The sequence below is a fragment of the Saccopteryx leptura genome, chromosome 10, assembly GCF_036850995.1.
Source record: "Saccopteryx leptura isolate mSacLep1 chromosome 10, mSacLep1_pri_phased_curated, whole genome shotgun sequence".
Lineage (NCBI taxonomy): Eukaryota > Metazoa > Chordata > Mammalia > Chiroptera > Emballonuridae > Saccopteryx > Saccopteryx leptura.
In genome coordinates, this window is record NC_089512.1 from 79,005,373 (window position 1) to 79,031,103 (window position 25,731).

The following is a 25,731-nucleotide window of genomic DNA, read 5'->3' on the forward strand; positions in this document are numbered from 1 at the left end:
GGGAGAGTGGAATCTTTTAGGAGGACTTACCCAGACAACATCTTAGTGAATGTGAAATGAGGGACAGCTTAAATGATGTCTTGTCAACTAAGAATCTGTAGCAATGGAGTTGGCTTTCATCAAAGTGGTATATGATCTGAGTTTCTCAACTGAATTTTATAAAGACCCTAAATCATCTTCTCTTTCAGATTTCAACTGTGAGGAAATGTCATTCAGATTCGGCCAACATCTCATCAAGCCCTCTGTGGTATTTCTCAAAACAGAACTGTCTTTTGCCCTCGTGAACAGGAAACCTGTGGTCCCAGGACGTATCCTTTCTATTTTAGGAGAGGAGAAATAAAAAAGCCTCTGAACCTAACACACTAAACGAATACAGGATTGGCCTCCAGTATCTGTCCAAATGGTAAACAAGGAGTCCACTTCCCTCCCTCTTTGGACAAACAGGTAAGATGTTACATTTATTCTGAATCCAGTTGGTGGCACCAGTAATAGGCTCGATCAGTTCTGCAGAACTTTTGGAAAGAGTTGCTTAGCAACTGTGGCTTTGGAGATGAGGTTTTGCTTGACTTTTTCACTATGGTAGCTGTGTAAATAAATAGGTACTTCTAAAATGGTCCCAATAAATATCATGGGCATTATGTTTTCAGTTATCAATTGTGAATTTTAATAGTAAAATAGAGATTGGGTGGGACTTTTGAGATGTGAAGATTTGAGGCCCATGTGGTCTCTTTACCTCTTGGAGATCGTTCGAGCCAAGCGTTTTAATCAAATGCATGTACTTAAAATATGTTTTTCATGTTAGGGTCTGAAATAGCATTTTGTCTTGGAAAACATCCCAGCTTCTAGGTATTTGTCCAGTGTCATTGGTGGTGGGGTGGTTTTGTTTTCCTCTGGCTATCAAGTTATAGTCTTTATTCCTGTTGACTTTTAGGAGCTTTATCCTTGCAAGTAGGAGTCACAGGAATTGGTGAACTGCTCTGGAGAGCAGTTTTTATGTTACTGAAGATATCACTGTGATTGTGTGCATGTGACTTTTGTACTGAAGACATCCCTGTGATTGTGTGCATGTGACTTTTGTACTGAAGACATCCCTGTGATTGTGTGCGTGTGACTTTTGTACTGAAGACATCACTGTGATTGTGTGCATGTGACTTTTGTACTGAAGACATCACTGTGATTGTGTGCGTGTGACTTTTGTACTGAAGACATCACTGTGATTGTGTGCGTGTGACTTTTGTACTGAAGACATCACTGTGATTGTGTGCGTGTACTGAAGACATCACTGAGATTGTGTGCGTGTACTGAAGACATCACTGTGATTGTGTGCATGTGACTTTTGTACTGACTCTTTAGAATACTCTTCTCTTTCCCCCTAACTCAGTTTACTATGCAGAGTGCAACAAAGCATGAAATTTCATGTTTTAGGATTGCCAGAATTTCCCACACTGAAACTTGATTTCACTTTGAAATAAATTTCTAGTAATTCTAAATCAACAAATATGTCAAGATTTTTTCAGAGTATGTTATTTTTTTTCAGTGGAAATTTTCAACATGCTTGAGCATTTTATGAGTTATCTTTCTTGGCCGTGTAACTATGGTATGTTGAAAAAAAAAATACAAACAGGAAAATACACACCAAAAGATAATTGTGATATTTATGATAGACTTTCAAATTTCTTGAATCCAAATTTTAACTAAATTAAATTTGTAAATTTATAAAACTAATGATCATGGTAATACAGTAGTAAATAATATTATATAATGTTTTTCTTGATAATATTTAACTTTTATAATCATAGAAATAGCTTAAATTATACTCAATATTATGAAATGTTCTAAGAACATTTCATTCATTTGCTTAAGTAAAAAAATAAAAACTAGAATGATTTAGAAAGATCCTATAAAACAGATGGTTTTTAAGTTGTATACCAATTTTATATTGAGTTCTTCTCAGAGACCTGAAGTTTTCGAAATAAAAGCATTTCATTTTTTCATTTGTTGTACTATAAGTTTGTGGTTTTCCTTGTCCTTTGAGGAATTCTTTCTATATAAAATGCCTGAGAAGTCCAGTGTCAAAAGAACATGGTTTTCAGGTCCTCCCCCTTTGGGTGCCAGCTTCAGTTGGGTTCTATCAAAGAGCTGAGGGCACCTGGGGTAAAAACGTGACTACGTTAACAAAATGTAATGCCTCAGAGCAGTCCTCTCCAACTGAGGGCCCGTGGACTGCTGGTCCATGAAAGCATTAGCCACCCTGACGTTGTATCATTGGGTCTATAATCTTCATACAGCATCAGGGTCATTAACACTTCTGTGGATTGCCACAGGACTGTGGACTGGTGGTTGAAAACCACTGCCTTAGACTGAGAAAATGTGAGGTTATAGAGCTGCACTGCTTTGTTAATGCTTAATAAGGGTGTGAATTTTACTATGTGAATCTTTTATATACATCTCAATAGTAAGAAACTTGATTTTTCATGGTTTTTTAACTAACTCTGAATGTGTGATGTGTCAGACATGGACCATGTATTATATGTTTTTGACTCCAAAAATGTGAGATGTCTGCTTGCAGGGAAATGTCTACACTGGACCTATGGTGGCGCAGTGGATAAAGCGTCGACCTGGAAATGCTGAGGTCGCCTGTTCGAAACCCTGGGCTTGCCTGGTCAAGGCACATAGGGAGTTGATGCTTCCAGCTCCTCTCCCCTTCTCTCTCTCTCTGTCTCTCTCTCCTCTCTCTCCCTTTCTGTCTCTCTCCTCTCTAAAAATGAATAAAAAAAAAAAAAAGAAATGTCTACACTGAATGGCGAGCAAGTGGTAAATGATGACCACAGTTGTTCCAGATGGCCCTAGAATTGCCATTTTGGAAATGAGCCCTGGTCAGTTACCTTGTCTTTGAGTAAATGCCAAGGAGATGGGAGATATTGTAAAATTAACAAACCTATTTGTTTGGAAGGTAGCAAGAGGGACATGGCCCTTTCTGAGAATGAGAACAGTGAGAACCAGTTTGTAATCAGTATACTCTGCAAAGTCATTTCACATCTACAGTGTTTAAAGGGGTCTCAAGGCCAGTAGTTGATATATTCAGAAAATCTCTTCTATATGATTATCTTTTAACTTTTTATTTTACTTTACCTTTGTAAACTCTGTTAAGTGAGAACTGTGAGAAGAATCTTAATAAGTTACTTATTCCTTTGCAGAAAATGACATCCTTTTGTCCTGTGATTTGGGAATTGAAACTGTAGATAGCTCTGCCCACTACCATTTCATAAAATAATGGTGAGATGTCTGCAGTGGACTTCAATCTTTCCCCATCATTCTATCTGTTCTCCTTTAGCTCCTTGGGTAGGTCATCGAGCTTTGTACATCCTCCCTGTGTCTGGACTCCTCCAACCCCATGTACACCTCATTCTAAACCACAGCTCTGATCTGATCACTATCCTGTTCCCTGTTTACAAACAACTAATGAAGCAAATGAGTCTACCCTGCCTGCCTTTTTTTTATGGATAAAGTCCAAAGTCCTTACCACAGTTTAAAATTTTTTTCATTATCTTTTTTAATTTCATTTTTAATTTTCAATTATAGTTTACATTCAATATTATTTTGTATTAGTTTCAGGTGTATAGCATTATAGACGATAATCACATACTTTACACAGTGACCCACTGACCTTTTCAGGACCCACCAGTCCCCATAGATTGCCTTGACTCAAGCCTTTCCAGCTCTTTTCTAAACAGGCGTGTGTTTCCGGTACCATGTGTCCCCCTGCCACCCTCTTCAGCTTGCGATCCTGCCCACTTTTCTGCTCAAGTGCTTTGATACCTGTTCCGCCTGTTTAGAAACACTATTCTCTGTCCATTTTGTGACACTTGGTTCATTAGTCACATGTTGATTCATTCAACAGTTTATTACTGAGTTCCTCCTCTGTTCCAGACACAGTTCCAACCATGTACAGTATCCGATTCTGCTTCATATCACAGCTGTGCATTTCTGTTTGTATCTGCACTGAGTTCTTGGTTCCTGGAAGGGGTGGGAACAGGACCTGCTCTTGCATGACTTTTGTCCTAATTTCCAGAGTACTTTGCTGACATGAGTTAGTTAAAGTGTCCACATCAGGAATGCCCGGATGGAATGGAGCAATAGGGGTCTGCTGAAGTCCTGTCCTTCAGTATTCCCATGCACAAAGCCAATCTTGTCATCATTTTATTCTAGAGTTTTTAGTATCTTATTGAATCTGTATTTTCCTTTTATGCCTTGTCAGTTATCATCTTGTTTATGTCTCTGTGTTATGACTGTACAGAGTCAAGTCTAAAAGCATGAATAGACTGATGGCTGATGGGAACAAAAATCTTTCCCTCCTTTTTTTATTCTACACATTAATTCCTTAATGAACAAGTCTGTATTTTAAGAGCAGTATATTGGCATCTTTATGTGAACTGGAAATTATTATTTTTACTATTATGATTTCTTTTTTAAAAAGAGTATTCAGGTAGACTTTGGGGAAGGTACCATTCATGAGACTTATAAATATCATCTTTAAACTTGTGTCCTTTGTAACATTTTGAGGGCTCTCCTTCCCTCAACCCTTTTCTCTTAAGACTTTGCTCACTGACTCTTTCATACCTTCTGGAGGAGGAAAAGAACTGTCAGATCAAGCACTAAAGACATGCTTTTGAAGCAAGAAAGCCACTTCAGTCCCTCCTTGTGTCCCACCTGAAGCGAACACTTCTCTTCGGTGCAGTGTTTAAAGCTATTGAATAGGCTTTGGCCTCTGCGGTATAACACTGTGAAAGAATATGTCAGAATGTCTTTAATCCATTAATTTTCTGTTACTGGAAAATGCTTTTCAGACTGTCTTGGTAAGAAAACAGAAACATTTTAGAAATTGCATCTTTAGAATTCTGCAGTGGACACTTTATTCATGTACATCAGTGTAGCTCAGCTATTGTTCATGGCTTAAATAAATTTGAACCATTATGGTTAATACTTCTGCCCACCCTTGTCCTTGCATTGTGCTGTGTCTACTTCTCATCTTGAGTTGAGCATGAAAAATGAATTTGAACATTAGCAGAATCCACTTGGGGACTGGGGCTTTTATTGTAAATAAAATTCTTCATTTGTTATGTCCATAGTTTTCAGCAGACAGTGTATTGATCTCTGGCTTGCCATTCAGAATGACGGAAGGAGCTCTAATATAAGGGGAACATGGCAACATCAGTGGATGGGTTGCATGTGGTGTGCAATGACAGAAACAAACCTGGCTTGCCAGCATACTGTATTATACAAATCATTTGTCAATAGATTATTGAATCAGTTATTTAAAAGAGCAGATTTTTCCAAACCAGAGCATTGCACACAGAATGTTATCAGGGCCAAACAATGTTAAAATGATGCATTGAGGACAGCCTTACAGAGTGTATTTGTGAAGAATGAGACCAGATAACTTAGAGGACATTTCTGCTGATGTATTAGAAACAAAAGTTTTGGTCAGTGGAAATTTTGCTCTAAGGTCCAATTTCAATAGATAAAGAAGAAACTCTGGTAAATGCCTTTTAAAACACAGTTTTACCTAGTCAAACAAGCAATGTTTCGTTTTCTCTTTTTCCAGAGCGTTGCCATGTTGAGTGCTTCTGAAATATATAAATGAATAATGAATAAAAATAGTTTCATTACTTAACAGTGCTTTTTATAGAAGCACTATATGCCATAAGATGCTATAGATAAATGTGCCCTTTTAATTCTTCTGTAAAAATCAGAAATATTTGTCACTTCCCAAGTAGGTTGTTATCTTATGAATTTCTTAATTGTTCAGGAAACTGCAGTTACTAGTGATCTGATGATCTTTCATTTCTCAAAAAAGGTTCTTTTTAAGCCTTCTTGTGCAGATAAAATGAACACAAGCACTATTTTAACAAGTGAACTTGACTTGAAGGAATCACTGAGCTAAAGCCAGCTCTACAAGCACTATTTTAATATCTTTATTACAAAAGACAGATTTTTTTGCTCTTAAATTTCCTGAAGTTTATGTCTTTTGCCACCTTGTGTATGCCTTTTGTATACTAGCTACCTTAAAATGCTTGTGGGGAGATGTTCAAAGACGATCTTGCTGATCTTTGCCCTGAGCTGTATGTAGCTGGGCAACTTGGTTTTCTTGTAGTCATATTTTTCTTGCCTTTATTTGGCAGATTACTGCATTCAAAAGATCTGCATGTAACAGTTATTGTTCAGAGCACCTTTCATCTGTTTCTATGGGAAATATTCCCATATAAATGTGTACCTACCTTTGGGTTAGTACATTGCTACCAGCTAGAACCAGTTTGCGATGGCATTGGTTAGCAGGAAGAAAGGAAGCTCTCCAATGCTTCTATCATTCACTAAGTTGATTGACATATTTTTTCCACATCTAGAACCTGCCACAGAGGATCCTGCCAGCCCCCATTGCAGGACAAGCCCTGTGTGACTGTCATCTGAGATATTGTCACAGAGAGCAAACACATTTTCTCTCAAATCCCAGCTCTTCAGTTGAGAGTGAGCCCGCAGTGTTGAGGAACTCTCTGGGGCTGTGCGCAGGGTCAGCGGCAGTAACTGTCAAAGGTACCAGAAGGGAAGAAAGCCATCCTTGCCAGGCTCTCCCTCTTTCAGTTTTAATTTTTTGTTCCTGAACCTGAGACTTGTATCTTTATTTTTATTGTAGACTGAATGATGAAATAGAGGCACTTGACACAAAAAGCATTAATATGTACTCTGTATGTGTGCAAGGAAGATTTGAAATTGGATGGAGAAAAAAATGTGTGGATTTTAAATACTTTCTCTGGCACCTTCCAATAAAGGTGCCATGAAACAGCACCCCTGAACCTTGTGTATAAGGGTCTCTGTGCCTCATGGAGGCACTTCCTGCACCTGCTGTTTCTCATTGGCTCCTTGCTGCCTGCTGGCTGGTGAGGGTATGCGTGTGATGGCATTGTGCTTCACTTGGCTCCTGTGCCTTGTTACTTGATTTTGACTGTTTTCCCTTGACCTTGACTTTTTCTCCATAATAGGATTTACCTTCTAGCTTTAGGCCATGCTGTGAATGAGCTAAGATGGGCTGCCTGCACATGGTTTTGTATTAGAGGAGGAAAACCCAACTGGCTTTTTAATCAGAGCTTTTAGGAGGTTCCCGCATTCTCTCAGAATTGCACAAAACCTATAGAATCACTTTCACAACCAGAAAAAGATACCTTTACCATCTGCCGATCTATACAGAAATATAATTTTGTTAGGATGTGTGTGAGTGTGGGGAGGAAAAGGACGTTTTAGGAGTGTTCTCTCTTTCTCTTCTGCTCTAGCAATTGGTAGGATGATACTTAAATGTATGAAAATGAGACTTTGACTATTTCTTGTGTTCATCAAAAAAAATGAATATCCTGTAACATGGAAAACCATTCCCCAGCTCTATTTTTTTTTTTTTTAATTTTAACTCTTTTTTTAAAATTTATTTTTATTTTATTTTATTTATTCATTTTAGAGAGGAGAGAGAAAGGGAGAAAGAGAGGGAGAGAGAGAGTGGGGAGGAGCTAGAAGCATCAACTCCCATATGTGCCTTGACCAGGCAAGCCCAGGGTTTTGAACCGGTGACCTCAGCATTTCCAGGTCGACGCTTTATCCACTGCGCCACCACAGGTCAGGCTCTATTTATTTTTATGTGAAACATTCCTCAGAAAATTTTGAGCTGTCATGGTTAACAATTACTGAACTCTGTTCATTATGTTCTGGGCATATTTTTGACCTGCTTTCCATGAAAAATCATCAGATTATGAGGAAAATGAAAAGGCTGGTCATACTAATGCCAGCCTTGCACTTGTAACAGAACAGAATTGGAAGTAATGAGTGAAACAATACATCATTACTCAAAGAAATGTCATGCAGTTAATTCAAGTAATGCAAAATGTATCGTGATTTTCATCTGGAATGAAAATAGATTTGTTAGAACATCAGTAGGCAGTTAATGTTTATCCTATATTTTCATACACTTATCAAAACTATTAAAATTGATTGAGCAAATATACATGGATTTTCAATAACACTATAAGTTAAGGTGGCTTGCTTTTGCTAATAGAGTCTCATGTATGTTCTTTATTATATGTACATAATTTGTATATATGTTCAATTCTTAGAATCAGCCTAATTAATTTATATTATATTTATAAATTAATGATCTAATGTATTTATTTAGTTCCCATTTCTTTTCTCAAACTAATTGACAAAAAATTACTATAAATTTGCAAATAGCTCTTGGGCACAAATCTTAAATTGGCCTACCCTAAGAACTTTCTATAATACTATCTATCTGAACTACCATAGTTTTGTGATCTAAACTATTTTTCTGGGATTTCTACTCCAGGATTTAAATATGCTTCAGGAATTTTGGTTTGGCTGAAATGTATCCATAGTTGGGGGTCAAGATGTAGGTAGGTATGTCTTAGGCAGAGGAGTATTTTTTACATATAACAATTAGTATGACACACGGCACTGACCAGTGTGATAGTTGTTTCTGGAAGCTCTCTTCTGTGCCAGAAATCAGCCTCTTAATTTCTGCATTGTGGGAAAGTCTAAAGAACCCCAGGGGAGGAGGCAGAGAGGAGGGAGCAGCACTCAGGAGGTAGTAAGTACAGAAGTACTTTGATATTTTAATAACAGAACTGTTCGTGGCAATGAATACAGGCTCAGTGACAGCCCTGATTTTAGAGAGGGAAGACTGATCAGAGGATGCCACCATTAAATCATTAAATCCTTGGGCTCAAACCTGTCATTTGTTCTTTACCATCATGGAGGCTAGTAGACTTCCCAATGAACTAAAAACAACAATTCTTTTGTTGTTCCAAGTGGCTGTGTTCCTCACCACGAGCTGGCAGCGGCCCGGCACCAACACGGGAAAGCGAACTGGAGCAGGAGGACCCGAGGCAGGGCTTTCTGTCTGTCTTTTCCTTTTGGGTGGTGGTGGGTATGAAAGTGTATATGTGCACATACAACTTACTAATATCTTTTGTTAGAAATATTTTAGAAAGTCATTAAATAAATTAAAATAATGTTTTATGATGAACAGTCATCGTTAGAGTCACTATTTCGTGTTCCCCGACCAATGAACAGTTGAAACAAAAAAATGAAGTCTCAGGCCAATGGCCATGGGAGTCATGAGCGTCAAGGCTTCAACCAAACTCTTGATCCTCATTCCACTGTTCTTCCCACCCTCTAGTTGTCCTCCATGTGCAGCAAAGCTCTTTGTGTGATCAGTTAGGTATTCTGAGTTCTTCTCCCTAGTCTTAAACTTTCTCCTTGACTCCTGCTTTCCGCTGCTATATTGTGGTTAAGCTACACTCTGTCATTCATAGTTTTTCATTGATTTCGGTGGGTTTCTTGTTTTAACATCATCATCATCCTTTGAGAATAGGATTAACGTTGGTGACTTCTGACAGTCACCAAGAGTAAGCCTGACATGGGTGCTCTGAGTGTGGGGCCGGGCAGGTTAGTCTGACTGGCAGCCGAGCCTGCTCCCAGGTCAAATGATTCCAGGAGGAAATGCATCTGGCTCTCTCGTTTTTCTGTTTCTGTTAGGTTTTGAAATGGCTGTAGTTTTCAAGAGCTCTTTTCATTTTCAAGATTTATTTCCAGTTCAGGAGATTTGCTGGAACTAAGAATTAGCTGTTGAGTGCTAACATTTTAACAGTAAACCATGATCCCCTTCCAATCACCAAAGCTGATTGCTTTAAAAGTTGTTAAATAAGATATATCAGGATAAAATAAATCAACAGAACTTACACTAAAATCTTTGGAGTGTTTCCCATGCAGACATCTAGAATCTGGTGGTCTTTTCTGGTGAGGGACCGGAGGAAGCCCAGCCGCGTTTGCTCGTGCAGCTTCATCTGCCACGCTGCCATCAAAACTCAGGAGGGCCACAGCCAGTGGGACTTTTCACATCAGCCTGGAACGTGAGCACCTAGGGGCTAATCCGAGAGGGTGTCCCGTTTCTGGAGAAATACACATGTGTGAGAGACACCCATACTCACTTTATTAGGAGGAAGCAGCAGACCAGACCCAGCCCACTGCACCACACCTCCATGATCCCAGATTGTGTAAGGGCAGAGAGGGCAAGGGGAAAAGGGACATTGGAATGAGGAATGGGGGAAGCTTTCCTCACCTCTCCTTTTAGAGTGAAGACTCCCACTGTCCTGAAAAGTCATGTGGTGTTGGGGGATGCTTAAGGCTCTGAGCAGGATGATTTCAACAAGAGAATGCTGGCATCTAGGTCCCTGGCTTGATGCTGGCTGAGCTGTGGAACCACTGGCTCCGCAGGACCTGCTATCGGGGGCGCTGGGCAGTCCAAGCTCCAGGAGAGCTTCTCGTTTGCTCTGTGAGTTTGGGATTGCACAGGAGCACAGACCAGTGCTTGCATCTCATTTGCATATTTCTGAACGCAGAGTGCGATGAGGGAGGCTTTTGGAGTGGCCTCAAGTAGAGCAAAAGGGATTAGGGAATAATGAGGAAGGAGATGGGGGGAACTTTTCTACTCCTTCTTAATTTTCTGCTGCCCTTGGAGGAAACACACAAGCAGGTCCCATGGTTCCTGTGAAGGATCGTGAATGTCAGTGTAGCAGTCTGGTGTCACAAGGCTGCTCAAAAGGACATTGATTCAACTGAGGCAATGGCCTATTCAGAAAGGAAGTTGGGTCACGAATCACTTGCAGAGTTATAAAGGGAGACATGACTGTCCTTTTGTAAATGGATACTCAGGAACAGAGAGAGTGACAGTGAAGCTTGGGCACCTTTCTGGAAATAATATACCTATCCACTGTAAACTATCCAGAGACCACTATGTTTGCAGAGAGTCCCAGCAGATGGGACTGAAGCTAGACCAGGTACTCTTGCCTTTCACCTGCTGGCACACACCAGTTACCTAAGATCACTCTGCCTCTAACCAAGGATGGGGAAGTTGATAGAAGTTGATAGATATACAAGGTCAAGGCTGAATCTTAAGCCTATGCTAGGTAGGATATGAAGTTTTCATAGGAGACTGGACTGTTAAGCTGGAGATAATTTTTAAAATTATTAATAATTAAAATAATTACATACAACAAACATTCTATTAGCTACAGGTATAAAACATAATGATTCAATATTTGTATATTTGCAAAATCATCAGCACATGTATCTAGTTAACATCTATCACCATACATTATTACAGATTTTTTTTTCTAGTGATGAGAACTTGTAAAATTTGATCTTAGCAACTTTAAAATATGCAATGCAGTATTATTTACTATAGTTGCCACGCTATACAACATCCTCATGAAATATTTATTTTATAACTGGAAGTTTTTACCTTTAGACCCTCTTTACCCATTTCTCCCATCTCCTCCCACCCTGGCTTCTGGCCACCACAGATCTGGTCTCTGTTTCTATGAGCTTGAGGTTTTTGTTTTGTTATTTAGATTCCGTATATTGACTTATTTCATTTAGCATAATAACTCATAGTATATCCATGTTGTCACAAGTAGCAAGATTTTATTCTTTTTATGCCTAAATAATTTTCCTTGTCTATATAAACCATATTTCTTTATTTATCTATCAATGGACACTTAGGTTGGTTCCATATCTTAGCTATTGTAAATAATGCTGCAATAAACATGGGGGTGCTTATACCTTTTTGAGTTTGTGTTTTTATTTCTTTGGATAAATACCCTAAAGTGGAGTTGCAGGATAATATGGTAGTTCTAATTTTAATTATTTGAAAACACTCCATCCTGTTTTCCATAGTGTCTGTACCGATTTCATTCCCACCTACAATGCAAAAGGGTTTCCTTCTCTCCACATCCTCACCCTCACTTATTTCTTGTGTTTTTGACAAGTCATTCTAACAGCTGTATGGTTTTGATTTGCATTTTCCTGATATTGAGCATCTTTTTTGTACCATTGGCCATCTTTTTGTCTTTCTTGGGAAAAGAAAATGTCTATTCAGATCCTCCACCCATTTTTAATCAGATTATTTGTGTTTCTTTTTGCTTTTGAATTGTCTAACTTCTTGACATATTTTGGATATAACTTTTTATTAGATATATGATTTACAAATATATTCTCCCATTCAGTTGATTGTCTTTTTATTTTGTTGATGATTTTCTTTGCTGTGTAGAAACATGTTAGTTTCATAGTCCCCCTTGTTTATCTTTACTTTTGTTGTCAACTCCAAAAGTTGTGACTGAGATGATGTCAAAGAGCTTACAGTCTAAGTTTTCTTTGAGGAGTTTTACAGTTTCAGGTCTGGGAAGTGATTCAATACAGCATGATTGGCAAAGTGACAGTAGAGACTCCAACTACACATCATCTTCACCTCCACTGCGCTGAGATTCTTCAGTTGCTGTTTATGGGAGCAAAGTAATGACATAAATCCTGAAGAAAACAGTGGTTTGTCAACACCACTATGTTAGATAGCATTATGGGGTTTATTGATGGCTTTAACACTTAGGAACAGAATCTTGAATATGATAGATGTTTGATAAATATTTATGGGATAAATTTTAATTTGGATTCAAACCAGGGTGGTTAGGTAAAGAGACCTCCATTTATTTATTCAACAAGTATTTTTCTGTTAGTATATGCCAGGTTCCTCTTATCTGCTTTTCCAATTCTGGTCTAAATTGGCACTCTTAATCTGAGGAAATACTAATCAAATGGTTGAATGCTATTGAACTTTTTGGAATGACAATGGCCAGAGTGATCCTATTAAACATGTTGAATCCATGTCACTTCTCTGCTTATCTCCCCGCAGTGGCTTCCTATTTTCCTCAAACAAAAGCCAAAGTTATCATAATGACCTGTAAGGTTCCTACATGAACTCCATTTGCCCCTCACAACCAATCATTCTTCCTCCTTTCATTTACCATCATCCTTGTAGTGGATTGAATGGTGACTCCCAAAAAGGCATGTCCATGTCTTAATTCATGGAAGCATGAATGTTATCTTACATGGAAAATGGTCTTTGCAGTTGCCGTTAAGGATCTTGAGATGAAGAACTCATCCCAGATAAGCTGGGTAAACCCTAAAGCTAATGGCAGATACCCTTACAAGAGTGAAGCACAGGGATTTCATAGAGAAGAGGAGGGGACAGCCGGGTCAGGGAGGCAGAGTGTTGGGGTCACAGGTCAAAGAATGCTGGCTGCCACCAGAAGCTGGAAAAGTCACAAAACAGACTCTCCCCTGGAGTTTCCAAAGGAAGTACAACCCTGCTTTCACCTTCATTTCAGACTTCTGACCTCCACAACTAAGAGAATTAGTTTCTGATTTATTTTTAAGTGAAAGGAGATTGAGATAGTGAAACAGACTCCTAAATGAGCCCCAACTCAGGATCCACCCAGCAACCCTGTCTTGGGCCGATGCTTGAATCAACAAAATTATTTTTAGCTCCTGAGGTCGTCACTTGAACCAGTTGAACCACTGGCTGAGGGAGAGAAAGAAGGAGAGAAAAGGGAGAGAAGCAGATGGTTGCTTCTTATATGTGCCCTTACCAGGAATTGAACCCAAGACAGTCATACACCAGGCCGATGCCCTATCCACCTAAGCCCCTGGTCAGCAAACCGCAGCTCATGAGCCACATGCAGCTCTTTGGCTCCTTGAGTGTGGCTCTCCCACAAAATATGTGCGGGTGCTACCTCAATGAGGAATATACCTACCTATACATTTAAGTTTAAAAATTTGGCTCTCAAAAGAAATTTCAATTGTTGTACTGTTGATATTTGGCTCTGTTGACTAATGAGTTTGCCGACCACTGCACTAAGCTAACCAGCCAGGGCCAGTTTCTGATGTTTTATGCCACAAGTATGTGGCAATTTATTTCAGCAGCCAAAGAAAACTGATATAGCCCCCACACACATGCTCCTGCCACACCTGCTTCCTTGTTCACTGAACACTCTAAGCCAGTGGTTCTCAACCTTTCTAATGCCATGACCCCGCAATACAGTTCCTCATGTTGCGGTGACCACAAACCAAACAATAATTTTGGTGGCTACTTCATAACTGTAATTTTGCTACAGTTATGATTCGGAATGTAAATACCTGATATGCATTATGTATTTTCCGATGGCTTTAGGCGACCCCGCCGGAGTCGCGACCCACAGGTTGAGAACCGCTGCTCTAAGCACTCTCCTGCCTCACAGCCCTGAGCCAGCTGTCCCTTCTCCGCAGAACGTAAGTCCTCCAGTGTGTGTACACCATGCATACTCATCTCCTTCAGACCTTTATCCAGATGGTGTGCAAACCATCTCCGGATGGTCACCCCCTTTACCTTATTTAAGATTGCTTCACCCTTCCCATTTTATAGTTTGTAGCAGTAATATTCTAACTTACGCTATAAGTTATTATTTTCTTCTCAGGGTAAGAATGTCAGCTCTGTGAGGGTGGGGATTGCTGTCTGCTTTGTTCATGACTTTGTCCTCACTGCCAGAGACCTTGCCTGGTGCATGATAGGCATGGAGTAAATATTTGTTAAATGAGGAACCCTGATTGGCTAACGAGACTTTTTAATCTTTAAAACTGAAAAGAAGACAAGAGTCCTCCTTTAGTAAGTAAAATGTTTGATAAAGTCTTACACCAGGCTATTGGCGTGTAGTGATAAAAACAGGGTCAACATGGGTTTTTACATAGTTACATACATGTGCATATTCATGAATAGTTAATATTTATCATTTCAAAGTGGCCTGCTCTTAAAAAAAAGTAACAGGTGGTTTCAGCATGAGAAATCCACCACCGCCCCCTGCCGCCCCTCACATAGTTTTCATAGATTCCACGTGGATTCCAGCCAGGCTAGTGAAATCAATTATTTCTTGGCTGAGCTCTGTTTCTGAGGTGATATTTTATATCCTCCTAAATGTCACAAATTAACCCAAGGTTTGATAGCCCATCAGCTGATGAACTTTGACTCCCCAAGATTTTTTTTTATTATTATTAAATTAAATGCAGTGACATTGATAAATCAGGGTACATATGTTGAGAAAAAACATCTCCAGATTGTTTTGACATTTGATTATGCTGTATACCCCTTACCCAAAGTTAAATTGTCTTCCGTCACCGTCTATCTGGTTTTCTTTGTGCCCCTCCCTCCCCCCACCCCCTCTATCCTTCCTTGCCCCATCCCTCCCACCCCCACCCCCATTACCATCACATTCTTGTCCATGTCTCTGAATCTCATTTTTATGTCCCATCTATGTATGGATCCATATAGTTTAGTTTTTTTTTATTTACTTATTTCACTCCAAAAAATGTTATCAAGGTCCATCCATGTTTTGTAAATGATCTGATGTCATCATTTCTTATGGCTGAGTAGTATTCCATAGTATATATGTACCAAAGCTTTTTAATCCACCTGTCCTCTGACGGACACTTGGGATGTTTCCAGATCTTCGCTATTGTGAACAATGCTGCCACAAACATGGGGGTGCATTTCTTCTTTTGGAGCAGTTCTATGGTGTTTTGGGGGTATATTCCTAGAAGTGGGATAGCTAGGTCAAAAGGCAGTTCGATTTTCAATTTTTAGAGGAATCTCCATACTGTTTTCCACAATGGCTGCACCAGTCTGCATTCCCACCAGCAGTGCAGGGGGGTTCCCTTTTCTCCACATCCTTGCCAGCACTTACTCTGTTGTTTTGTTGATGAGCGCCATTCTGACTGGTGTGAGGTGATATCTCATTGTGGTTTTAATTTGCATTTCTCTAATGATTAGTGATGTTCAGCATTTTTTCATATGCCTATTGGCCATCTGTATGTCCTCTTTGGAGAAGTGTCTATTCATTTCTTTTGCCCATTTTTTGATTGGATTGTTTGTCTTCCTGGTGTTCAGATTTACAAGTTCTTTATAAATTTTGGTTATTAACCCCTTATCAGCCGTATTGTCAAATATGTTCTCCCATTGTGTAGTTTGTCTTTTTATTCTGTTCTTATTGTCTTTAGCTGTGCAGAAGCTTTTTAGTTTGATATAGTCCCATTTGTTTCTCCTGTCTTTTATTTCCCTTGCCCGTGGAGATAAATCAGCAAATATATTGCTCCGAGAGATGTCAGAGAGCTTACTGCCTATGTTTTCTTCTAAGATGCTTATGGTTTTACGGCTTATATTTAAGTCTTTTATCCATTTTGAGTTGATTTTTGTGAATGGTGTAAGTTGGTGGTCTAGTTTCATATTTTTGCAGATAGCTGTCCAATTTTACCAACACCATTTATTAAAGAGGCTGTCTTTACTCCATTATATTTCCTTACTTCCTTTGTCAAATATCAATTGTCCACAGAGCTGTGGGTTTATTTCTGGGTTCTCTGTTCTGTTCCATTGATCAATATGCCTGTTCTTATGCCAGTACCAGGCTGTTTTGAGTACAATGGCCTTGTAGTATATCTTGATATCAGAAAGTGTGATACCTTCCACTTTATTCTTCTTTTTTAATATTGCTGAGGCTATTTGTGTTCTTTTTTGGTTCCATATAAATTTTTGGAATATGAGATCTATATCTTTGAAGTATGTCATTGGTATTTTAATTGTAATTGCATTGAATTTAAAAATTGCTTTGGGTAATATAAACATTTTAATAATGTTTATTCTTCCTAACCATGAGCACGGTATGTGTTTCCGCTTGTTTGTATCTTCCTTGACTTCTTTTATCAATGTTTTATAATTTTCCAAGTACAAGTCTTTAGTCTCCTTGGTTAAATTTACTCCTAGGTACTTTATTTTTTTGGTTGTAATAGTGAAGAGGATTGTTTCCTTATTTTCTCTTTCTGACTGTTCATTGTTGGCATATAAAATGCCTGTGATTTCTGAGTATTAGTTTTATATCCTGCCACTTTGCTGAATTCATTAATCCGGTTCAGTAGTTTTTGGACTGAGACTTTAAGGTTTTCTATATACAATATCATATCATCTGCAAATAATGATAGTTTTACTTCTTTTCCAACTTGAATGCCTTTTATTTCTTCTTCTTGTCTGATTACTGTGGGTAGGACTTCCAGGAGTATGTTGAATAAGAGTGTTGAAAGGGGGCACCCCTGCCTTGTTCCTGATCTTAAGGGGAATTGCTTTTAATTTTTGGCCATTGAGTATGATGCTGGCTGTGAGTTTGTCATAGATGGCTTTTATCATGTTGAGGTGTGTTCCCTGTATTCCCACTTTGCTGAGAGTTTTAATCATGAACGGGTGCTGAATTTTATCAAATGCTTTTACTGCATCTATTAAAATTATCATGTGGTTTTTCTCTTTCCTTTTGTTTATGTGATGAATCACATTGATTGATTTGCAAATATTGTACCAGCCTTGCCTCCCAAGAATAAATCCCACTTGATCATGGTGTATGATTTTTTTCCATATATTGTTGGATCCGGTTTGCTAATATTTTGTTGAGGATTTTAGCATCTATATTTATCAGGGATATTAGCCTATAGTTTTCTTTTTTTATGTTATCTTTGACTGGTTTTATGGTCAGAATTATGCTCGCCTCATAAAAGGAGCTTGGAAGTCTTCCTTCCTCTTGAATTTTTTGAAATAGCTTGAGAAGGATAGGAGTTCTTTGAATATTTGGTAGAATTCACTTGTAAAGCCATCAGGCCCCGGACTTTTCTTTGTTGGGAGTTTTTTGATAACTGTTTCAATCTCATTTGAATAATCAGTCTGTTTAGGTTTTCTGATTCTTTTAGATTGATTTTTGGAAGATTGTATGTTTCAAAGAATTTGTCCATTTCATCTAAGTTGTCTAGCTTTTTTGCATATATTCTTCATAGTATTTTCTTACAATATTTTGTATTTCTGTTGTGTCAGTTGTTATTTCTCCACTCTCATTTCTAATTTTATTTATTTGAGTCCATTCTCTTTTTTCTTGGTGAGTCTGGTTAAAGGTTCATTGATCTTGTTTACCTTTTCAAAGAACCAGCTCCTAGTTTCACTGATCCTCTGTATTATTTCTTTAGCCTCTATGTCATTTATTTCTGCTCTGATCTTTATTATTTCCTTCCTTCTACTACCTCTGGGCTTTACTTGCTGTTCTTTTTTTAGTTATTTTAGATGAAGAATTAAGTTGTTTATTTGATCTTTTTCTAGTGTCTTAAGTGTGCCTGTAGTGCTATGAACTTCTTCCCTCTCAGTACTGCTTTTGTTGTGTCCCATAAATTTTGAGTTGTTGTATGCTCATTGTCATTCGTTTCTAGGAATTTTTAAATTTCTTCTTTGATCTCATTCTTAATCCATTAGTTATTTAACAACCTGCTATTTAGTTTCCATGTGTTTGAGAAATTTTGAGCTATTCTGTTGTGGTTCATTTCTAGTTTCATGCCATTCTGATTAGAGAAAGTACTTGATATGATTTCAATCTTCTTAAATTTGTTGAGACCACTTTTGTGCCCTAACATGTTGTAAATCGTAGAGAATGTACCATGAGCACTTGAAAAGAATGTATATTCTGCTGCTTTGGGGTGAAAGGTTCTGAAGATGTCTATTAAATCATGTTGATCTAGTGTGTCTTTTAAGTCTGTTTCTTTGTTAATTTTCTTTCTTGAGGATCTATCTAGTGATGTTAGTGGGGTATTGAAATCCCCTACTATTATAGTATTGCTGTTGATTTTGCCCTTTATATTCATCAAAGTCTGCTTTTAGGTGCTCCTATATTAGGTGCATTGATATTTATAATAGTTATTTCTTCCTGTTGTATTACTCCCTTTATCACTATGTATTGGCCTTTTTTATTTCTTATTATATCTTTTGTTTTAAAGTCCATTTTGTCTGATATAAGTATTGCTACCCCAGTTTTTTTTTCATTTCCATTTGCATGAAATGTTTTTTTCCATCTTTTTACCTTCAGTCTATGTACATCTTTTGTTTTAAGGTGTGTCTCTTGTAGATAGCATATGTACGGGTCTTGTTTAGTTATCCATGCAGCTACCCTATGTCTTTTGATTGGATCATTTAATCCATTTACATTTAAGGTTATTATTGATATGTAGTTGTTTATTGCCATTTTATTCTTTAAAGCTGTATTCCTCTTTTGCTATATTCTTTTCCCACTTTGATCTGTTTACAACAGGTCCCTTAACATTTCATGCAGCATTGGTTTGGTTGTAATGAATTCCTTGAGTTTTTTTTTTGTCTGGTAAACTTTTTATTTCTTCTTCGATTTTAAATGATAGCCTTGCTGGATAAAGTAGTCTTGGTTGAGGTTCTTGTTCTGCATTACTTTGCATATTTCTTGCCATTCCCTTCTGGCCTCAAGTGTTTCTGTTGAGAAGTCGGATGTCATCCTTATGGGGGCTCCTTTGTAGGCGATAGCTTTTTTTTCTCTTGCAGCTTTTAATATTTTCTCTTTATCACTTAGCTTTGGTATTTTAATTATGATGTGTCTTGGTGTAGGTTTCTTTGGGTTTCATTTTAATGGAGTTCTCTGTGCTTCTTGAACTTTTGAGAGTTTCTCCTGCATTAATTTAGGGAAGTTTTCAGCTATGATATGATTTAACAAAGTCTCTATTCCTTGTTTTTTGTCTTCTTCTACAGGAACCCCTATAATGTGAATGTTATTTCTCTTCATATTGTCACAGAGCTCTCTTAGAGTTTCCTCAGACTTTTTGAGTCTCTTTTCTTTTTTCTTCTCTGTTTTCTTGCCTTCATTCAAGTTGTCCTCGAACTCACTGATTCGATCCTCAGCTCTATCCACCCAGTTTTTAATTCCTTCCATTGTGGTCTTCATTTCTGATATTGTATTTGTCATCCCCAACTGATTCTTTTTTAATATTTCAATATCCTTTTTTTATACTTGCTATTTCTTTATTTAGGTGTTCATAATGACCATCCATTGTTGTTCTGAGATCCCTAAGCATCCTTACAATCATTATTTTAAATTCCGCATCCGGAAGTTTGATTATTTCCATATCACTCAATTCATCTCCTAAAGTTTTCTCTTGTGGTTTCATTTGGATTGCACTTCTTTGTCTTCTCATTATGTCTGTGTTTGGGTGTTTTGTTTGTAGAGCTGGTTGAGTCTAGGCTTGGTGTTGTCTGCCTCCAGTTTTCAATTGTGTTATTTCTAGGTCTTTTTGGGTTGGCGTCAGCTATTATAGCCTTGTTTACTGATCTCAGCAGGGGGCTTTCTTGAAACTGTATCCAGGAATGTGGTGGGTGTAACCTGAAACTCTGAAGGCCTCTTCTACCAATTAATCTCTCTGGGGGCAGGGTGTTTTCTCAGCTTCAGTAGGGGGAGGTGTATCTCAGATCTCCATGCAGACCTGAGTTACTGCCTGTCCTCCCCACTTCTTGTTTTTAGCTGTGTCTTGTTGCACTGACTGGAACTGGAGAGATGTCTGGAGATCTCTGATCTGGAAGTAATTTAGTCTTTTGTTTTGTGGAAGGATCAGTCCCTCCCCCAGCTATGGCTGCCTCCAGCACTGGATGAGTCAGCTTTTTATGTCATCCCCTGCATTACTCTGCCCCTCACCAGCTGTCCCTCTCTCTCTCCTTTCCCCTTGGAAGATAAGCTGGTTCTTTCAAAACACCTCGCTCCCTGGTCGCCAGGCAAGTGCCTGTGACCAGTATTTTCTGCTCTTTTCCCTGGAGTGAGAGCCCCTCTGGACTCTCAGCCTCACCGCCCCCCTCCGTTTCTGGAAGCAGGGGAGGTTCAGGCGCTCTCTACCAGGTTTGTTGAGGCTTCTTTTTTGCTCCTTGGTTTTTGAGAGCTGTTCTTGTAGTCCAGAGTTGGTTTTTCACACTGATTGTTCCTAAATTGATTTCATTTTAGTGGTGAGAGCTGGGAGTCTGTGCATCTGCCTACTCCGCTGCCATCTTTAGGTTGACCCCCAAGATTTTATATGCCACCTTTCTTGTCTTTCTTGGGGAGTCTCGATCAGGCAGATATGAGGTTTTTTCATCTCTTCAGTCACTTTTTGTTGTTTTGTCTTCTTGGCTTCTCACACATGCAAGTTCCCTTACATACATCCTTATTAACAAATCTCTATTTATTTAATCCCTTTGATTAGACCTTCTTTAACTTACTGCTACTTGTACATAGGCCAAGGCATTGCCAAGACAGTCTATCTATTTATTTATTTCCTGGATTGTTAAAAAGAAATAACTGAAGTTGACTTATAAAGTAAGATTAAGTGCTTTAAAAAGAACAAAGAAGGTTGAGAAGAAATAAGGACAAGTAAGATGTAGCCAAGAGGAGAGTTAGTGTCTGAAACCAATGTCCAGTGTCCATGTTCTTGTTAAAGAGGGCCTTAAAGTGGGCCCTGAGATTTCTAGCACCAACCTGAAGAAGAAAAGAACCTGTGTCCTTGAGGTGGACATCGACTGATTGTTCAGGAATTGCAGAGATGGGACCAAGTCAAGATCAGAGGCCTCCTTTCTGTGGAATTCTTTATTCTGAAAAATTTGTGATTGACAACATTCTCAAAACAGCCTTGCAATTCGCATGGAGGCTCTCCCTGAGAAATACTTGTGGATTCTCCTCCTCACCACCTCTGCCACTCCTGCTAAACCTGTCTGTTTCTCGCTTTTCCAGCGAGATCATCACACAGAAGCTGGCACGGTCTTTTTAGTAGAGGCATTAGGCTGCATTCTTCCCTGGCTTTGAGAACTATTTGTGATCATTTCTTTAAATTAGAACAAAGTCTGGCATCTTCACCTTGGCCTCTTAGCCTGTGTCATCCCCTCCCCACAGAGGCATTCTGTGATACTGCCACAGAGCTCAAACCAGGGAACAAGCAAGGTTAGGATGATTAGGACGGCTCTCTACAGGTCCTGTTGCCAGCATTGCTGAAGGTGTGGGGACAAGGAAGAGTAAACGCCACTGCTGATGGGGTTCACTGCTTTTTTTTTACCCTCTTTGAGTGCAAGACTATTTACACTTCTTGAAATTATCAGTGATCTTTGGGTGGTGAATTGGGGAACTGGACTTTATTTTTATTTAGAGGACCCTAGTCAAGTCTTTTAACCTTTTTTGGTTTTGTTTTCTCATCTGAAAATAAAGACACTATCCTTACCTGCCACCTGGACTATGTCAAAGACTAAATTCAGATGCTTCAAAAATTAGTATAATGAATAGATTTGGCTTGTGGAGCATGGCATGGCATAACATTTATACATTTTTCTTTGTCTATTATTCTAATACTTTAAGGCTGGTCAAGGGCTTTATTTTAAAAGGTGCATCATTTAATTATGGCCCTAAATTTGTAAAACTAGAGCTTAAACAGAATTAAAGAGAATTTTCCTGGATTTCTATATGAAATCACATAGCAACTGGAATGACCCAGACAAACATTAAACTCCTTAATTAAAAAGACATTAAAATAACATCCATAAACCTTTAAATTGATGGAAATTGCACATTCTATGAACCTTTTTTTTCCCCTTTGAAGCATGGTGTATGTGTTATAATTTACATACATTTTTTTTTTTTTTTCATTTTTCCGAAGCTGGAAACGGGGAGGCAGTCAGACAGACTCCTGCATGCGCCCGACCGGGATCCACCTGGCATGCCCACCAGGGGGTGATGCTCTGCCCATCTGGGGCATCGCTCTGTTGCAACCAGAGCCATTCTAGTGCCTGAGGCAGAGGCCACAGAACCATCCCCAGAGCCCGGGCCATCTTTGCTCCAATGGAGCCTTGGCTGCAGGAGGGGAAGAGAGAGACAGAGAGGAAGGAGAGGGGGAGGGGTGGAGAAGCAGATGGGCGCTTCTCCTGTGTGCCCTGGCTGGGAATCAAACCCGGGACTCCTGCATGCCAGGCCGACGCTCTACCGCTGAGCCAACCGGCCAATTTTTAACATAAATATATATAATATATAAAATATGTATAAATTTTCTCCTGTTTTTAGTGCCTAGGGAGCATAGGTGAGTGAATGATTGTGGGGTTCATTCATGCTGAGAGTTGCTTTGCTATGGTATTTTTAAATGAAATCCTCAGGGGAGTCTGATTAGTCTAGATGCTCAACTCTTATTAACCATAATGGGAATTACTGTACATGTCTCTCTCCTTTACATACAGCACTGAAAAGTGATCCTCTCACACCACCTTTGTGCCTTGCCCTTGAACTAATTTTAATGAATTTTTTAAAGTGCCGTGTCATCTCTGTGCAGCCTTCAGGTAAGGGGATTGCTAACAATTTACTGATAGGCAGTAGCCCTTCATTGTGCAGTGCTCAATGAACACATGCTGGAAGGGTTTGGGCAGGACTGACTCACTTTCTGGACTATAAACTTTTCTTACTCAGTTTCAAATGAAGCTGTTCTTCTTCCCCTTTGCCTTCTTCTTCTTCCCCTTCTTTCTCTTCCCCCTCTTCCCCTTTTTCTCCCTCTTCCCCTTTTTCCCTCTCTCCCCCTTCTTCTCCTTCTTTTTCTTTTCCTTCTCCTTCTTTTCCTCTATTTTCACCTCTTTTTTTCCTCCTCATACACATCTCAGCTTCCTGATAGTATTCAGGACTAATGTAGTTTTGAAACTATTAAAATATTATGTAGAAAAGAAGTTACATATATTCAAGGCAGTTGTCCTTTATTTTCAATTTTAGAATTTTACTTTTAATTTATTGTGTCGACATGGTTTCAAGTGACCCACTCAATATAACATCTTCTACTCACTTATTTGTGTCCCCCATGCCCCATGCAAAGTCTCTTTCTACCCATTTCACTCCCTTTGCCCCTCCTCCCCCTTCTCTCTGGCAATTGCTACCCTGTTGTCTGTATCTATGTGTTATATATACAGTCGTCCCTCACCACATTGTGGTTCACTTTTCGTGGTCTCATTGTATCATAGATTTTTTAATTGTATATATCTAATTTTGTATTGTGGATTTTTTGCTATATCATGGGATTTTGCGGTACATAAGTATTTTATATCAATATATTTATTATTTTAATTATTTTTGTGGCAAAATAAGTTTGGAAAGGTTTATAAGAGCACAGGAAGGGTTTATAAAGCCTTAAAATGTATATAAATAATAAAATGAGTATAAGGTCATTACTTCGCGGATTTTCGCCTGTCGTGGGGGTGGGGAAGGGTTCTGGACCCTCCCTGCAATAGACAAGGGACCATTGTATATAATTTGGCTAATCCTTTCACCTTCTTTGATCCCATTCCTTCTTCCCCCTTTCCTAGTTGTCCTTAATACAATCTTTTAGTAACCAGCTAAAGCATTGCTTGACTAAATAAATGTATTGTTTAAATTATGTCTATGTAAAACATCTAGTTATACCAAGACACCAAGTGTAATAATTTTCAAATTTTGCATTTTTTTATTATAAGAATATCTGACTATTATACAAAACCAGAACCATCTATAATCTCATTACCCAGAAATAACCCGTGCAAAAATGTTTGTTTCTATTCTATTTCTGGTATGTTTTTCTACAATCAGAAACACTGTATAACCTGATTTTTTTTTTTACCAATATTACTATTGATATTTTATGGTGTTTTAATATATACTTATCACTGAGATTTTCAATAGTGGACTAATATTGTATCATATGGATCTACTATGATTTCGTATTCACAAATCAACCTCTTTAAAATGAATATTTGGTAAAAAATATTTGGTCATATTCCTGATAAATTTCTTAAACTGGAATCATTGGTTGAAATGTTATGTGCTGTTTAAATTGATAAATATTCCCAAATTTGTTTTACATCAGCAATACATGAGAACACTTGTGTTACCTGATACAGGGTAAACTTTTACATGTATTTATTAATTATTTTTTTTATCAGTTAATTATCTGTTAATGTCCTTTGGTCCTTTTTTTATTGGAGTTCTTATCAAAGCTCAATTTGTTAGAGATGTTTTAGGAATTAGCCTTCTGCCTATCATATTTGTTGCAAATATTCCTATTTGACCTCATCCTCTTCAGTTTGCTTATATTATCATTATTATTATTATTATTATTATTATTATTATTATTTTTAGTTTGCTTATATTATTAACATAAATATTTTTTATTCCTTGTCTGGTATTTTAAACTATCAAAGTTGTCATTGTGAGTTTTACAGTTATTTTTATGCTTACAAAATCTTTCAGCCCTGGTCAGTTGGCTTAGTGATAGAGCGTTGGTCCAGCGTGTGGATGTCTCAGATTCGATTCCCAATGAAGGGCACATAGGAGAAGTACCCATCTGCTTCTCCACCCTTCCCCCTCCTGCTTCTCTCTCTCTCTTTCCCTCTCCTGCAGCGGTGGCTTGATTGAAGCGAGCTGGCCTTGGGTTCTGAGGCTGGCTCCATGGCCTCCACTGTAGGTGTTAAAAAGAGCTCAGCTGCTGAGCAATGGAGTAATGCCCCAGATGTGGCCTTGCCAGGTGGATCCAGGTCAGGGTGCATGCAGGAGTCTGTCTCTCTGCCTCCCCTCCTCTCACTGAATTAAAAATAAAAAATATTTCTATCCTTCCTGATATAAGTTAAATATACTGCTCACAAAAATTAGGGGATATTTCAAAATGAATATGAAGCAATAGAATATCCCCTAATTTTTTGTGAGCAGTGTATTTACATATATTTTCTTATTTTTTGAAAAAATTTTTTTCCCAGCAGCCCTTTGTAAAAGGTAGAGAATGCTGTTTCAAATTATATATGAAGGGTCCAGGTGTGGCAGTGAACCAGCTAGTTATGTTCTGGAAGCAGAGCTGTGTTTTCACATTCTAAAAATAATAATACATGCAAATTGTTTTTTAAATTCTTAAATTTGTCTTTCTATTATTAATTAC

General features: G+C 38.4%; 1 protein-coding gene across 1 annotated transcript in view; it reads left to right on the plus strand.

Annotated features, from left to right (window-relative positions):
* The window catches only part of FHIT (fragile histidine triad diadenosine triphosphatase), a 1,908,162-nt gene that overhangs the window by 916,731 nt on the left and 965,700 nt on the right, over positions 1–25,731 (plus strand). Inside the window, exon 4 of the mRNA XM_066350737.1 lies at positions 189–308. Coding sequence (XP_066206834.1) covers positions 206–308 — 103 coding nt within the window. The 5' untranslated portion in view covers positions 189–205. The remainder of the gene's footprint in view (positions 1–188; positions 309–25,731) is intronic.